Source organism: Dreissena polymorpha, chromosome 4, assembly GCF_020536995.1.
Source record: "Dreissena polymorpha isolate Duluth1 chromosome 4, UMN_Dpol_1.0, whole genome shotgun sequence".
NCBI classification, from domain to species: Eukaryota; Metazoa; Mollusca; class Bivalvia; order Myida; family Dreissenidae; genus Dreissena; species Dreissena polymorpha.
Window position 1 is genome coordinate 15,515,251 of NC_068358.1, and position 15,268 is coordinate 15,530,518.

At 36.1% G+C, this 15,268-nt stretch overlaps 1 protein-coding gene across 1 annotated transcript in view; it reads right to left on the minus strand.

Moving 5' to 3' along the window:
• LOC127878245 (atrial natriuretic peptide receptor 1-like) overlaps positions 1 to 15,268 on the minus strand; it is a 32,609-nt gene extending 17,341 nt beyond the window's left edge. The window contains exons 1-12 of the mRNA XM_052424764.1: positions 14,875 to 15,268; positions 14,171 to 14,383; positions 13,248 to 13,394; positions 12,579 to 12,739; positions 11,499 to 11,634; positions 10,442 to 10,536; positions 5,465 to 5,585; positions 3,955 to 4,045; positions 3,104 to 3,230; positions 2,595 to 2,726; positions 1,422 to 1,526; positions 518 to 589 (exon numbers count right to left, since the gene is read on the minus strand). Of these exons, the coding sequence (XP_052280724.1) occupies positions 518 to 589; positions 1,422 to 1,526; positions 2,595 to 2,726; positions 3,104 to 3,230; positions 3,955 to 4,045; positions 5,465 to 5,585; positions 10,442 to 10,536; positions 11,499 to 11,634; positions 12,579 to 12,739; positions 13,248 to 13,394; positions 14,171 to 14,383; positions 14,875 to 15,268 (1,794 nt within the window). The remainder of the gene's footprint in view (positions 1 to 517; positions 590 to 1,421; positions 1,527 to 2,594; positions 2,727 to 3,103; positions 3,231 to 3,954; positions 4,046 to 5,464; positions 5,586 to 10,441; positions 10,537 to 11,498; positions 11,635 to 12,578; positions 12,740 to 13,247; positions 13,395 to 14,170; positions 14,384 to 14,874) is intronic.

Genomic DNA, 15,268 nt, shown 5'->3' on the forward strand with positions numbered 1-15,268 from the left:
GCCTCATTTTGGGCTTAATGCACGGGCTTTAAGTGTCGTCTCAGATTAGCCTGTGAAGTACGCTTTTATGGTATGTTTCATTTAATGGAGGTCCTCTTCTAAACGAAAATCCATTTAAGGCTGAAAGTGTCCACCCAGACAGGATAATCTTGGACGACACTTTACGCACATGAATTTAGCCTTGTTTTGCAAGAACACGGCTTCTCTCTGACGCGTCTGACATGTTTACAAATTGTAATGGTTTAACATATCAAATGCATTTCTGAAATAGAATACTAAAATGTGACACGAGCTACACTTAACATTTTGATGCTACAAAGGAAGAGAAGTTAATTTCAAAATTATTTCCTTTAACAATAAAGACACAACATATTTTAAGAACATGATATAATTACCATGTTGCATGACACACTTCTGACGCCTAATGACGATATTGTATTTATTTCACATATCGTAAATCACTTCTATGGCTCTTTGCTGTGTTTTACATGCGACTATAATCTGCGAGTAGACGAACCTTAATGATGTCGTTTATGAGGGAGTACCGGAAGTGCCAGTCAAGGTCGATGCTGTCGTTCTGCAAGATGTCCTGCAAACGAGATATTAATCCAGTTATGCCTAGTGGACTCTCCCATCCTTCTAAATTGAATCAATTTATTTCATTAATTTTTATTTAAAATTATGGATGTCTAGTATATTTATTTCTATATTTAGAATATTCTTACAAGAATTCCTTTAAGCAAACAGCGCAGACCCTGCTGAGACGCCGCGTCATGCGGCGTCTCATTTGGGACTACGCTGTTTGCCAATTCCTTTTTTCTAGACGCTAGGCATAAATGGGTCAACAGGTGCCATTAATGTTCAATCAAAGCACTTAAAGGCAAAATCTACAAGCCCTTGCAATAAAATTCATATTACGTATTTAAATAAGGAACCAGAATAACAATATGTAGTTTTGATTTCAAGTAACTATATATTTAAGCTTCTTAGGGGTTCGTTTCTGTAACAGATTAATAGAGTTTTAACACAGTACGTATTGTTAATTAGATGTTATTTTATTAAGATCATTACCGTTGCAGCACACGATACAAATATTAAATGTTTCTTATATGTACACTAGACTAACAAGAAATACAAAGCACAACAAAGTATATTCCATTTTGAAAAAATAAAAAATAAATACACACACAAGATTTACACTGGAATGTGCTAGATTTTGTGTGGCGAAAATAAGCATAATATACCAAAGAAAACCATTTTAATCCTTTCAAAATCCCATAACTTATCCATTTATATTATTTCATTGAAACTACAATTTGTAGATACAATTGGCTGGGCGTCGTTTAGACACATGGATCAGATGGGGTTTTCGAAAAAAAAAATGTGGATATCCAGTAATAAATTATATAAGAACTGTTTACCTGTAGACTGCCACGCGCACAATATTCCATGAGCACACGACAACCATCGGCTATCATGCATGCGCCGACGAATTTGGCGACATTTTGGTGTGACGTTCTATACATCTGAAATTGACATCCGACGATTTATCCCGATTCGATTTCGATTATCTAATGATTAATAATTTGGATTTTTATTCTTTCTGTCGAACCAAATTTCATGATGACAACACACAACATTCAACGCGACACACGAATTTACGATAATCCACGATAATCCACAGAACAGCCGGGCTCGACATTGTCTTACGATTTTCAAAGTTTAATGAAATAATTCCTGCATAAACCTACTAATTATGTGACATTGAAATCTTAAAATCTTTCACTTTAAGTGCCGTGTGTCGACCTTAAAGAACAAAAAAGACATTAAAGGAAACAAACCGATTTCCGAACAATTACCAAATTCTTCCGTCGCGATAGACATAGATGACCAAGCGTGCTTAAAATGTATTAACCCTTTACCACTTAGATATGTATTTATACGCAAGTGTAGTCCCTTAGTAAGTTATATTTAATTGAAGACCTTTCTTACTAAATTCAATTTTTTAAGGCGTGATCTCTAAACCTTACATACTGAAGAGCAGAAAACAGCATAAACCTGAACAGACTGCGTGTTACTCGCGGGCTGTTCTGGTTTTATGCTGTTTTTTGCACATTTTCACTTTGCTTATAAGTGGGAAAGGGTTAGGGGGAAAGTTTTTCCGAAATGTGATTTAGATACAGTTTAAGACTGTTTAACAAACACGCTGGCAACTTATGTTTGCATCGATAGTTCACGCCCTTGTTAAAATTTGAAAATGTGAAAACCAGATCGTATTGGTCACGGGATGTAGAAATTCTTTGAACCTCGTTTTAGCAAAACTGGGCTTAATGCATGTGCGTAAAGTGTCGTCCAAGATTAACCTGTGCAGCCCACACAGGCTATTCAGGGACGACACTTTCCGCCTTAACTAGATTTTCGCCAAGAATATACTTTTTTTAAACGAAAAATACCATAAAAGCGGAAAGTGTCTTCCCAGATTAGTCTGTGCGGACTGCGAGGGATAATATGGGACAACAGTTTACGCAAATGCTAAAAATACGCCCAGTTTTTCCCAGAATAAAGCTCATTTTTGTGAGACATATGTGTGTTACGTCATAGAGTTCCCGCTGCAGTTTCTCCGTGACGACGAGCGACTTGGCGTGCAGGGTGCGGATAGCGACCTTCTGACCGCGGCAGTAGCCAATCTCGATGTACATCCGATGCCCTTCATCGCTCTTGTTCATCTGGCAAGGAAGGGGATACTTGTATTGTTTCTCTTTAAATATGATTGCGGTCAGGGAAGGGGGTAAATTTAAATTTAAAATGGTAGCGCAAGCCAAAATCGTTTAGACGGTTCAGAATAATTAAACTGGGACAGTTTTTACTCGACAGACTAATATTCAGTAAATTAATGTATAATTTTGATGCGTTTATTATGCTTCTATAATAAGATTTAAAGAAAAAAATCCGACTTAATTCCGAAGAAATAAATAAAATTATAATATATTAGTTCGCGTTTTGTAATCACGCCATCAGTCGTTTATTGTGATCAGCATTTGGATTATGGATAAGCTGTATAAATTCACGTTGGTGTTGATCACGTTGGTGTGTTTCAACTTACCGACGGAATCGTGAAGGCCGACATCTTGGAGCCAAAGTAACTTCCGGTCATGTGACGCTGCACGACGATCTCGCTGATCGATACTTGCCACATCCGGCGCTCAATTGCGTGCCGCCGCTTCATACGCCTACAACAGCCAAGCCGCGAACTTGTATAACTTAAACTGATATAACTGGTATATCTTAAACTGGTATAACTGGTAAAACTTAAACTTGCATACTAGTAACTGGTATAACTTAAACTGGTATAACTGGTAAAACTTAAACTGGTGTAACTTTAACTGGTATAACTGGTATAATTTAAACTGGTATTACTGGTATAACTTAAACTGGTATAACTTCTCTTAGTTATTTGAAGAAATAGGTATCGACTTTTTGCTGGGTTTTTGTTGCTTATCGACGAGTAAGCAACTTTGTTGAGTTCTGATTCTTTGGGAATACATTAGTAATGTGTAGCGATCAGAAAGCCAAAAAAATGCCCGATTGACGAAGAAAATTATAACATTATTTCAAGTGCTACATGATAAGATATTGTTGTGCACTTGAAATTACAACCATATGAGTCTCGCACTAGGAAAACGGTGCTTACGCATGTGCTTAAAGTGTCCCCCAAGTGTTTGCAGTCCGCACAGGCTAATCTGGGACGACACTTTACGCACATGCATTATGCCCAGTTTTCTCAGAACAAGGCTCATATAAATCTACATTAATATACTCTTACTTATGAAATTACTTTGCGGATGCTGATAATTCACAAGTGGCCATTGAACGCCAACTAATAATGCTTAGTCAATTATAGTAAATAAGGTTTTATTAAGAAAATAAATTGCGTAGTGAGACACAGTGTATTACCTGTACAATAGTAGAACGACGGCCATTATCACCATGGTTACCACTGCTATTGGTGTCGTCACCATGACTCCCAAAAGGTCTTCGTCATCCTCTGGATATTATTTGAAACAACGACAACCAAGAGATGTAATGCTAGCCGCTGTCTCATTACAATGGTTAATTAAGAACTGTTTGGGGTGAAATGCTCTCACATGGTAAGCCGACACCGGAAGTCACTGACATGTCAAACATACTCTTTGTTACTGCCCATATTTAAAGTTTATGATTCGTCTAAAAAAACAACAACAATATAAATGTACATGAGAAACAATACTGAGAACGTTTTTTAAAAGCTTAAACTTATTTATCTTCAAACTCTCACCAACGCATGACCATGTTTATATTTTTTCCAAAGCATGAACTGTGAAACAAATCTTATACGACACTTATGCTCGGAGATTTTATTAGGTCCTCTTAACTGCGAAATCAATGTCCAACGAACGTTCAAGTCCAAAGTCTTATACAAGAAATCAAAAAAATCAATGAATTTAAAATCAAACGAAAATGCCAGATTTATGATTCCAAGAAATTAAATGTCAACGCAAATACTCGTAAGTGAATCTACAGTATACTGTGAAATGGTCGCTTAACTAAATCAGCACTGATCAATATTGTGCAATATGACAGACTCCAAAGGACATGGTAATTGTATGAACATGTATGAACGGTGTAATGTCTGAATATGTGAGTTATTATACACTCCAATAATGAAAGTATAACGCAGTCTCAAGGAAAAACAATTTGAAAAATAACTTTGCTGCGGCATTGTACATTCTTTTGTTTATTTGTATGTTTTATCAACTTTAATATGAACACATTAATGTAGAACTATCTGACATTCCTAGCTGAAATTCAAGCTAAACAAAAATGAAGAAAACGTCGAAATTTGTATTTCCATTAAAGGGATCTTTTCACGCTTTGGTAAATTGACAAAATTGAAAAAAGTTGTTTCAGATTCGTAAGTTTTCGTTTTAGTTATGATATTTGTGAGGAAACAGTAATACTGAACATTAACCATGCTCTAATATAGCCATTATATGCATCTTTTGACGATTTTAAAACCTAAAAATTATAAAGCGTTGCAACGCGAAACGATTGAATAATTTGGAGAGTTCTGTTTTTGTCGTTAAATTTTGTGAAACTACGAAGATTGCTTCTATAAGGTATAAAATACGTCAAGAATGTGTACTCGGCGGAATAGCTCAGTAGGCTAAAGCGTTTTTACTTCAGGACTCCAGGGGTCACTGGTTCGAAACCTGCTCCGGGCAATGTTCTTTTCCTTTTTTTATTTTTTTTCTTGATTTTTTACTGGAGCTTTTATGAACCAATGTTTACATTTATCGATATAAAGCATTTAATGAATAAGTTAAAAAAAATGCCAAAATCTGTGAAAAGGCCCCTTTAAGATAGTTATAGCTTTTGACCAGCGTGTTTTCGGCCATTCTGACATGGACGTGGCTAGATTTCTTACTGACAACGCAGAGGTCTCCCACGAAGCCGCAGACCGGGACGTCGCGTGGTTGGCCATTGACCCAGTTAATCTTGCGAACTATCGTGTATCGGAGTGTGGCACCCAGGAATCGCCCCACCATCTGCGCGAGAAATTCAAATAGTGTGCGATATGAATAGAGGGACACTTGAACTGTGCAGGGCTATGAACGTTCGCGGACGCCCAGTAAGGGTGTAAATCATGCTTTACTTACGATGAAGCCACTCAGCCGCAATCGATCAAATTGATGATAAGATTTAGCAAACATTCATATTTGTCTGTATACTTTAAATATCATAATTCCTCCAGTGAAATATTGGAAAATATATCAGTAACATTTCTTTTTAACTGTTTTTTTTATTCGTTTTGATAAATTAACAATAGGACCGTCGTTTTTTTAAATTTAAAATGTATATAGGTCATTTTTTTGTGTTTCCTTATATGTAAGTAAATGGGCATTAAGTAAAATGTACGGAGACCGGGTAAAGTAATTGTTATTAACACAACATTTTTATATATGCATTAAACATTGTCGAATTCGTCACGAAAATCAAATTTCTTTTGATTAAATATAAATTTGTTCATGATAATTGGCATGGAGACCGTCGATTTTTAACTTAAGTATCAATTAATATGTATTCTATCAGTCATTTTCACCCATTCACGAAAACTTATGTAAATTTTGGAAAAATAATATTGACATTTCTATGCAGATATTAGGTTATATTGATTGAAGAACCGACCTTTAAAATATTTTTGTTGTTCTTTATGGCATGCTTTTATTCACTTATTCAGTTATTGATGTATATAGGCTTAAATATATTCAACTGTTTATTTACCATTTTAAAGCAAAAACAAATGCATCACAATTAAAAAAAGAATTTATTTTTGATTTCTTAATGTGTGTGGTAAATTCAAATAACGGAGCTAAAAAGATTTATAAATTAAATCGAGATTTCATGTTGAGCCTTTATTTAATATTTAAAATTTGTCCTGTCCTATCCCTATGTGATAGTGTCATAAAAGTCCCATTTATATATACTTGGATTAATTTATTTAAATGAAAACATTCCACACAGGCTAATATAGATTCAGACATTTAATAACTTCAAACAATATTTAGAAAACATAATATTTTGCAATGTTTCAGTAGTTTTCTCATATGTAAAAATAATCTTCAGCTCGACTCTCCAACTGGGCAACATTACCCGAATAAAAATATGACCGTGACATAAAGTGACATAAAGCCTGTCTTCTGATTTCCGGCCACTCTTGCGAATCAGAATAATCCTTTTCACACAAAAAACAAGACAAGTATTACTAACTTGTTGGTGTTCAATAATTAAAATGAACGTTATTTAGATGGGTATATTATGAGTTTACTGTAAAGTGATATTTTTCGCATCTAACAGTATATGCTATGTTTATAGGTGTCTATCGCAACCGTTGTTTATTTTTGGTGTGCATTTTGTGTACATTTTGGTGTTCACATACACTTATATTTGTTAATGTAGCATCAACATACTAACACAATATCCCGGAAAGAGAAAAATAATGCATTTGAATATCAACCGTACTTTCGTTTGACAACTGATCATGCATGTACGATGTGAATCTAAATTTAGTTTTAGTGCAGATTCGTCCATACGACACACGAACACTAACTCCGATCCTAATAAAAAGACAGTTCCGCTCGGCTTAGAGGACTGTACAGTAATGTAAAATATCGAATATAATATACATGTATATTTTTATAAACAACTGTTGTTTCAGATTCGCAAATTTTCGTTTTAGTTATGATATTTGTGAGGAAACAGTAATACTGAACATTTACCATGGTCTAATATAGCCATTATATGCATCTTTTGACGATTTTAAAACCTAAAAATTATAAAGCGTTGCAACGCGAAACGATTGAATAATTTGGAGAGTTCTGTTTTTGTCGTTAAATTTTGTGAAACTACGAAGATTACTTATATATGGTATAAAATACGTCCAGTATGTGTACTCGGCGGAATAGCTCAGTAGGCTAAAGCGATTTTACGTCAGGACTCTGGCAGGACTCCAGGGGTCACTGGTTCGAAACCTGGTCCGGGCAATGTTCTTTTCCTTTTTTAAATGTTATTCTTGATTTTTTAATGGAGCTTTTACGATCCAATGTTTACATTTATCGATATAAAGCATTTAATGAATAAGTTGAAAAATGCCAAAATATGTGAAAAGGCCCCTTTAATTCTTTTCAGCTCAATTCAACAATGAAACATGCGCATAATGTCACTTTAAATAACCTGTTTCAGTTTTATTCATCAATGCTCTAAGCGACAGTAATGATTTATACGACAAAAGAGGCAGAGTTTTATTCATCAATGCTCTAAGCGACAGTAATGATTTATACGACAAAAGAGGCAGAGTTTTATTCATCAATGCTCTAAGCGACAGTAATGATTTATACGACAAAAGAGGAAGAAATAAACTATATTTATGGCATGCATAACTATACGCGGACCAAAAGAAATATAAGAGTACAGTGAAATAAATTTGTCAGTCAATCAAATTGTTCATCTATTTATAAGAAAGGTTTTATTTTAGATAAACTGAAATTTACTAATTGGACATGCTTTCAAGTAAATACCATTTTCTAACTTTTAATAATGGACTTAAACATACGCATCAAAAGAATCGATTGATGGGGATGAAAATTACAGACAGTTAACGAAAAAAAATGACTAAGTGCGGTAAGAGGTGTTAATTGAGTAAACGGTTAATAGCCAGACACTCCAAAAATACGTAGAATGGTATATTTTACTCCCTAAATAAATAAACATATTTTACTCGAATGCATGTGGGGTTTTTTCAATTCAGAAAGTTGTCCATTTTTTATTATTATTTGGGATATATTGATAGGACATAAATTGGTGTTCACTTCTTAATCACGGAAATAGGATAAAGAAAGAGACTATAGTAAAACGCTGCACTTAAACGGGTTACATTTTACCAGTAAACCATTCTATACATAGATGGTGACGTCACTACGTTATTGTCACTACGTCAGTAAGATCGGTGTGTCAGTAAGACCGGTGTGTACACAATGCCAGTAAACGGCAAACATGAAGGTTAAAAAACAGTCGATTTTGTTTTGCGTCGAGTTCGTCCTTGGAAAGAACATGACGTAACTTTGTATTAATTAAATCTATTAAGTTAGAAATGCTCTTTTAGAAAAGGTGTGGTTATGGGGTCTGTATGCAAAATGTTGCATTTATTTTCATATAAGGTTGACGCTTTTACATTGAATTATATAACGAAATTATTTAGTATAATGTGACCTTAAATCAAAGATCTATGAATAATGGCCGCTCTGTGGTAGTATAAACCACCATTGTGTACACACCGGTCTTACTGACATTGTGTACACACCGGTCTTACTGACCTGTGTACTAACGCGAAAGGCATTGTGGGTAGCCCTTCTTTTACGAGTGAAAAGCGAAAGTAGGTCAGGTAATCGTGCTTATGATAATCGCTATCAGTCTTTAAAGAGATTCAAAATCACATTTAAACATAATTAAATAGCATTTCTTTAAACAACATTCCGTTTTAAACACACAATAAAAACGATTTTTCTTTCATCATTAGCATTTTCATTCCTACGCAGAACTACTTTGGCGGAAGCATAATTCCCCAAACCAAGGGAATGTGATGCGTCTTAGTATAGAGGTGACAATGCCGTAGTGACGTCACCATCTTTAGAATGATTAACCACTAAAAACATCTGTTATAGATCGATTTTTTATAATAAGACACGTATCGCTTTAATTTCAAAGATCTTCGGAAACACGCTGAACATAAAGATCGATACTGGCTCGAATCACTGAGACTCGATTGGTCATTGTCAGCCTAGGTACTACTTAAATGTACCCGGGTACGGAAAATTTACTGAAACGTACCCGGGAATTCTAACGGCAAATTGGTCGTTGTCGGCTTTTTTTTTCAAATTAATTACATGTATGTTCATTGTTTTATCAATATTTTGTAAAAAAGCATCTATATTATCGAAAATCCTACTCAAAAAGCATGTTGAGGCAGGTTTTGTTTATAAAGAATTGTGTTTCCTATTCCGTAGCGCGTTTAACGACATCGGATTCTTTTGCGGAATAAAACATGGGTACAGTCTTAATTGGCCGGGTACGTGTTATTAAATTTTTCATATCCGGGTTACATTTAAGTATACTTAAGAGTACCCGGGGTACATTAAAGTAGTACCAGGGCTGACCAATCGAGCCTCACTGATCTGACGCTTTGCTCAATATCAGAACAGAACATAACAGAATATTGATAACACTTAACGAGCTAACAAATATACAAATAAGGATGTATTGCATGATATATATTAGCTTTTTTTAAAGTATGAATTACTATTATGAATATATTGATCTAGGTACAGCATCATTAGAGTGAATATAAAGTGAAGCATTAACGGAGAAACAAAAATGTTGTTGATCCCACTTTTTAGTCAGATCAACTAAAGCATGGGCAAATTAAAGACAGTAATGGTGTAATAAATATTGCTAATTGGATGTAACGTTTCATTAAAAAGAGTTGTGACTAGAATTGCATATAGCATAGAAAATTGAATAGTATAGATAGATATAATACAGACAGTCCAAATTGTGTAAAACGGGTGGGGATGGGTGTGGGGGTGGGGGTGGGGCATTGGATAATCTGGCTCATCTTATAATCGTTATCCACCAGAAAATATAGCATCAGTTCAATTTGAGCCGCGTTCTAAGAAAACTGGACTTAATGCACGTGGGTACAGTCAGTGCTATCCCAGATTAGCCTGTGCAGTCCGCACAGCCTAATCATGGACAACATTTTCTGCCTAGATTCATATCTCGGACGACACTTTACGAAAATGCACAATTTTCCCAGAACAATGCTTATTTAATAACCAAAGTTCGATACCTTAAATGTCAGTGACTCTTCCGCCACCATATGTAGCACATCGAAGTCTGCCACGCGCTCGCCGATCTCGTCAACAGCCACTGATCCCGTGAGACCTGCACGGTAAAATGGCGGCAATAAAACGTGGAACTAAGGTACGTCGTTGAGAAATGAGCCTCGCTCTGCTAAAACGGTGCTTAATGCATGTGCGTGACGTGTCAACAAAGATTTTCCTGGGCAGTCCGCACAGGTTAATCAGGGACGACACTTTCCGCCTCAACTCGATTTTCGCTATTAAGAGACTTCATCTAAACGAAAATAAAACATAAAAGCGGACTGCACAGGCTGATCTGGGACGACACTTTACGCGCGTGCATTAAGCCCCGTTGTTATTCCAGAGCGAGGATTAAAATTAAAGTCAGATACGGTCGTGTTATGGTCAACCCTCGATGGGTCTTGGATTGTAAATGGATTTGAATTGTGATGATACGAGTTGACGTTTTTATTCTGTGTTGTATTTTCTGTTGAAAATTTGCCATGGACGTAAATATCTCTGTGCTTATTGATTAGCATGTTGCATCATACAATCGGTTTTCAGTTATATATTTTTTCTTATTAAGGAAAGCAATTAAACTTTGAATTTATGGAACAAGTTAAAAGAAAATACCTGCCATGAATAAATAAAACATAAAACAAAACTATAAATAATAGAAAAAATATTTGCAATGATCATCTTAACGTGGTTTGTTTTGACAGTAGGGATAGGATTAGAGCTAAGGAGCCAGTAGGGATAGGATTAGAGCTAAGGAGCCAGTAGGGATAGGATTAGATCTAAGGAGCCAGTAGGGATAGGATAAGAGCTAAGGAGCCAGTCGAATCTGGTAGGGATAGGATTAGAGCTAAGGAGCCAGTCGAATCTGGTAGGGATATGATTAGAGCTAAGGAGCCAGTCGAATCTGGTAGGGATTGGATTAGAGCTAAGGAGCCAGTCGAATCTTGTAGGGATAGGATTAGAGCTAAGGAGCCAGTCGAATCTTGTAGGGATAGGATTAGAGCTAAGGAGCCAGTCGAATCTTACCCTGGAACGAACTGTTCCACAGTCTCTGGGAGACGACATGTCCGTTAGTGACGTCACCACCCTCGCTCAACGTAATGTTGTAGACGTTTGCTAGATAGAGGGCGCTGTCGTAGAACGCCGTGATAAAGTAATTTACCTGAATATATAAAATATAACATACATATTATGTTGATTTTTTTCTCCATTTAAAAAAAAGAAAATTCTCTTAAATAATAGCAGTGCATGTATTGACATTTGTCAATCTAAGCTTCTCCGATTTCTCGACTTTACTTAAAGGGACGTATTCACAGATTGGGACATATTTTGGAAACATGGCAAATGCCTTTAATTGATAGATTTTAACAAAGGATTTGTAGAGCTCCATTATAATGAGAAGAATAGAATTTAAGAAAGTAAAATAAAAGTGTATAACCAGTGGTTTTCGAACCAGTATTCTCTGGATAAAAAGTTTCAAAACGTTACCCGGACATCCAGACTGCCATAAACATGCGGCTATTTTATACTTGATATAAGAAATCAACATTCCGTAGCAAAATTAAACGTTTTTTATAAAGGTTTCAATCGTTTCGCGTTTTAACCCATTTTATGATTTCAAAAGATGCTTATCCACACACGATGATGTTTTTTCGGTATGAGTGAACGTATTTTCAGTGATATTTCGCTCCCTGCGTAACGCGTTCTTTTTGTTTTGAATCTGTGACAAAATGTTGTAATATAGTTATTTCGAATATCTGTGAGCGAGTCGCTTTAGGGATAACCGGCTAACGTATCTTTGTGTGTCAATTTCCTGACAAATATTACCGTTTTAAAACTTAAATTACATCACAATATGTCAATTTGTGCAATAATATAACACGCTATTGTCAAATTTGAAAAGGACTAAAAGATAATGAGAAAAAGATTATACTTAAAATGAAAAATACATGTTTCAACGTAGATCGATACAGCTGGATTTAGCATTACAATATAATGTTTTAGCATTACTGTCATAGAACATAGGCATCACATCAAGGGAACAATTTGATGAGTCTGCTATATTTTCATAATGGATTCCAAACAAATATTTAGAATAGCACTCACGTGCTCGTCCGGCCCAAATACATATCCGTACTGTATTTTCGCCCTTCGTTTGACCTCTTCCGAGAAGGTCACGAGATCCGAGTCATTAAGGTCAGGCTGGGTCAAGGTCACGATCAGAACGGACCGATACGCCATCGTGACAGCGTCATCTTTGCTGTCACCTGAATGCGTTTGTTACGCGAAAAAGATATGGGAAATGTTTTCGTGAACTTACAATATCTTAGTAATCGAAAACTTAAACTGTAATATCCCAAAAAGTATAATTATAAATTACCTCAGTATACAAGCTTTCGGAGAAAATGGCGAACAAAAACGTTTGTGCAGTTGTATCGTAAATCTCGTGTTTCATTTTTTTATTCCGAAATGCCATAAACAATTCCGACTTTTTTAAGTTTGTGAACTTTTTTAATATAATGTTTTTGAGCAATGTGAGCAAAAACACTTTGTTTTGAGAATGGTCTCTGATAAATGAAGTTTTAATTCAAATAGGTTCTTTAACACTACATACTTTGTCTACGCACCAGAACAATACGTTTTAAAAACTAGTTTCATTAAATTCAAATTCATGACGTGAATCATGTTCTTGCTTCTACTTTTCCTTTAAATTCTTTTTTTTTCAGAGTCTGTCCAATTTATAAGGAAAAAAATATTGCTGAAATTCGAACTTACCTCTCAAAAATTGCTGATAGAACCCCATCCACTCGCTTGGGAAAAGTTCGAGCGTAATGAATACGTAATCACCTGACGTCATTCCCAGCTCATAAGCCGCGTACATCATCTCGCGGAAAGTCTCGGCATAGCAGATGAGAATAAAAACTGGCGAGAAATAAAATGCTTTGCAAGTTTACTGTATTTGATAAATGTGTTTTTTTATGTTTTGTTCGCCGTCGTTATTTGTCAAGCAAAATTATGTAGTTATAAGCATACACCTCGCTAGGCAGCGTCTTTTAAGTTGCAGTTTCACAGATTCTTGCGAGATACTATGTTTCTAGCAATTATATTATTAAAAACGTGACCATTGGTTCAATGTTTCCTTTTTATGCATGTCTCAAGATGCGCATTTCACATTCTTTACGCGCCCTGACAGTGTTGAAGGATTATGTAAATATGTTGTTTTACACTCAAGAAAAGATGGTACGTAGACTAAAATACCCTACACGGATAGAAAGTATTACTGGGCCAAGTTTTCTCCCCCACTCTTTCTGTCAATACTTCATGAACAGAGGAAATATATAATCTCCCTTAAAACTTAGAGTCTACTCGCCATTTCTGTTGGAGATTTTGTTTTTAACCCATTTATGCCTAGCGTCTAGTAAAAAGGCCTTGGCAAACAGCGTAAACCCAGATGAGACGCCGCATATTGCGACGTCACATCAGGGTCTACACTGTTTGCTGAAACGAAATTCTGTAAGAAATATTCTAAAATTAGACATAAATATACCAGACATCCCTAATTTTGGAAATAACTTGATCCAATTTAGAAGGATGGGAGAGTCCACTAGGCATGAATGGATTAAAAGTCCGAGTAGTGAACCGTTTCTATGAATGGGTGAATTATACCAGTATTGTACTATAGAGTAAATAAAACAAACCACGTGCGTTTCTCTGCGCCTCCATCAGTATTTTCTTAAAGTCGAACCCCGGGGAGAGCGTAAATGGGATGTCGTATGGTCGTTCAAGAATCGGAACTTCGCGAAAGTCCAGAACGAGATTCTCGCCGATCACGCGCCATAAGATGTACGCTTCGTCGTAGATGATGGCGGAATGGCGCCAACTGTACTCGGACATCACGGCCGACATGGAGTCTGCGTTAACGAATCAACGAATCATGAACTACACAGGTACAAACATGAGTTCATTTCAACGCAGTAAATGATTAAAAAATACTTGCGCGGTGCATATAGCCGCAATTAGAACTTTTGAAGCGTGGTAGCGGATGTCGGGCCTTTCACTCTCATTGTTTACTTTAATAAGGCCCTAAATATAACTTTTCCATACGTTAAAAATTTGAAACGCGTATTTTACATTATGTCACTTATGTTATCGTTAGTTTGATGTTAGAAGATCGGTTAAATACTTTTTTTAAATATAGTAAATATACCCTTCAAATATTGAGGGTTTAGGCACTCTGCCCATGTAATATCAGCTAAAAATTAAATTTAAGTATTAAACTGATACACGAAGGAAGCACTTAACCACATTCATAAAGACTTCTTGTTAATACGAAAACGATACATTTTTCAGTTCATATAAAATGTATAAACGAATTGTGTTGATCAAGACTACTAATACGTACATGACATTTTCCTGATGTTGTAGGAAAGTTTCGTCAGAGTTTTAAACATGTCATTCGGATACGAGCGGAGAGTTAGATCACCCAAGCCGGTCACCATGGGCAACCCGAGGTAGTGCGCCAGGCGTCCGGCGGACTCAACTCCCTGGGAACACGCCGGTCCGATCACCGCCTGAATTTTGTTAATATAGTACAGTTCCGCAAGGATCCCAAGGGGCGGCTCCCAAGGGCATACACCGGTGTGGTTCCTGTAAAAAGGCTCAAACCGGATTCCGAAATCGCGTTGGATTCTTTCAAAGGCGATAGACAACGCTGGTCCGATCCGGGGAAGATCGAAGGGTTCTGACATTTTGTCCACGAGTATTACACCAACTTTGATAGTTAGGTTCTCTGACAT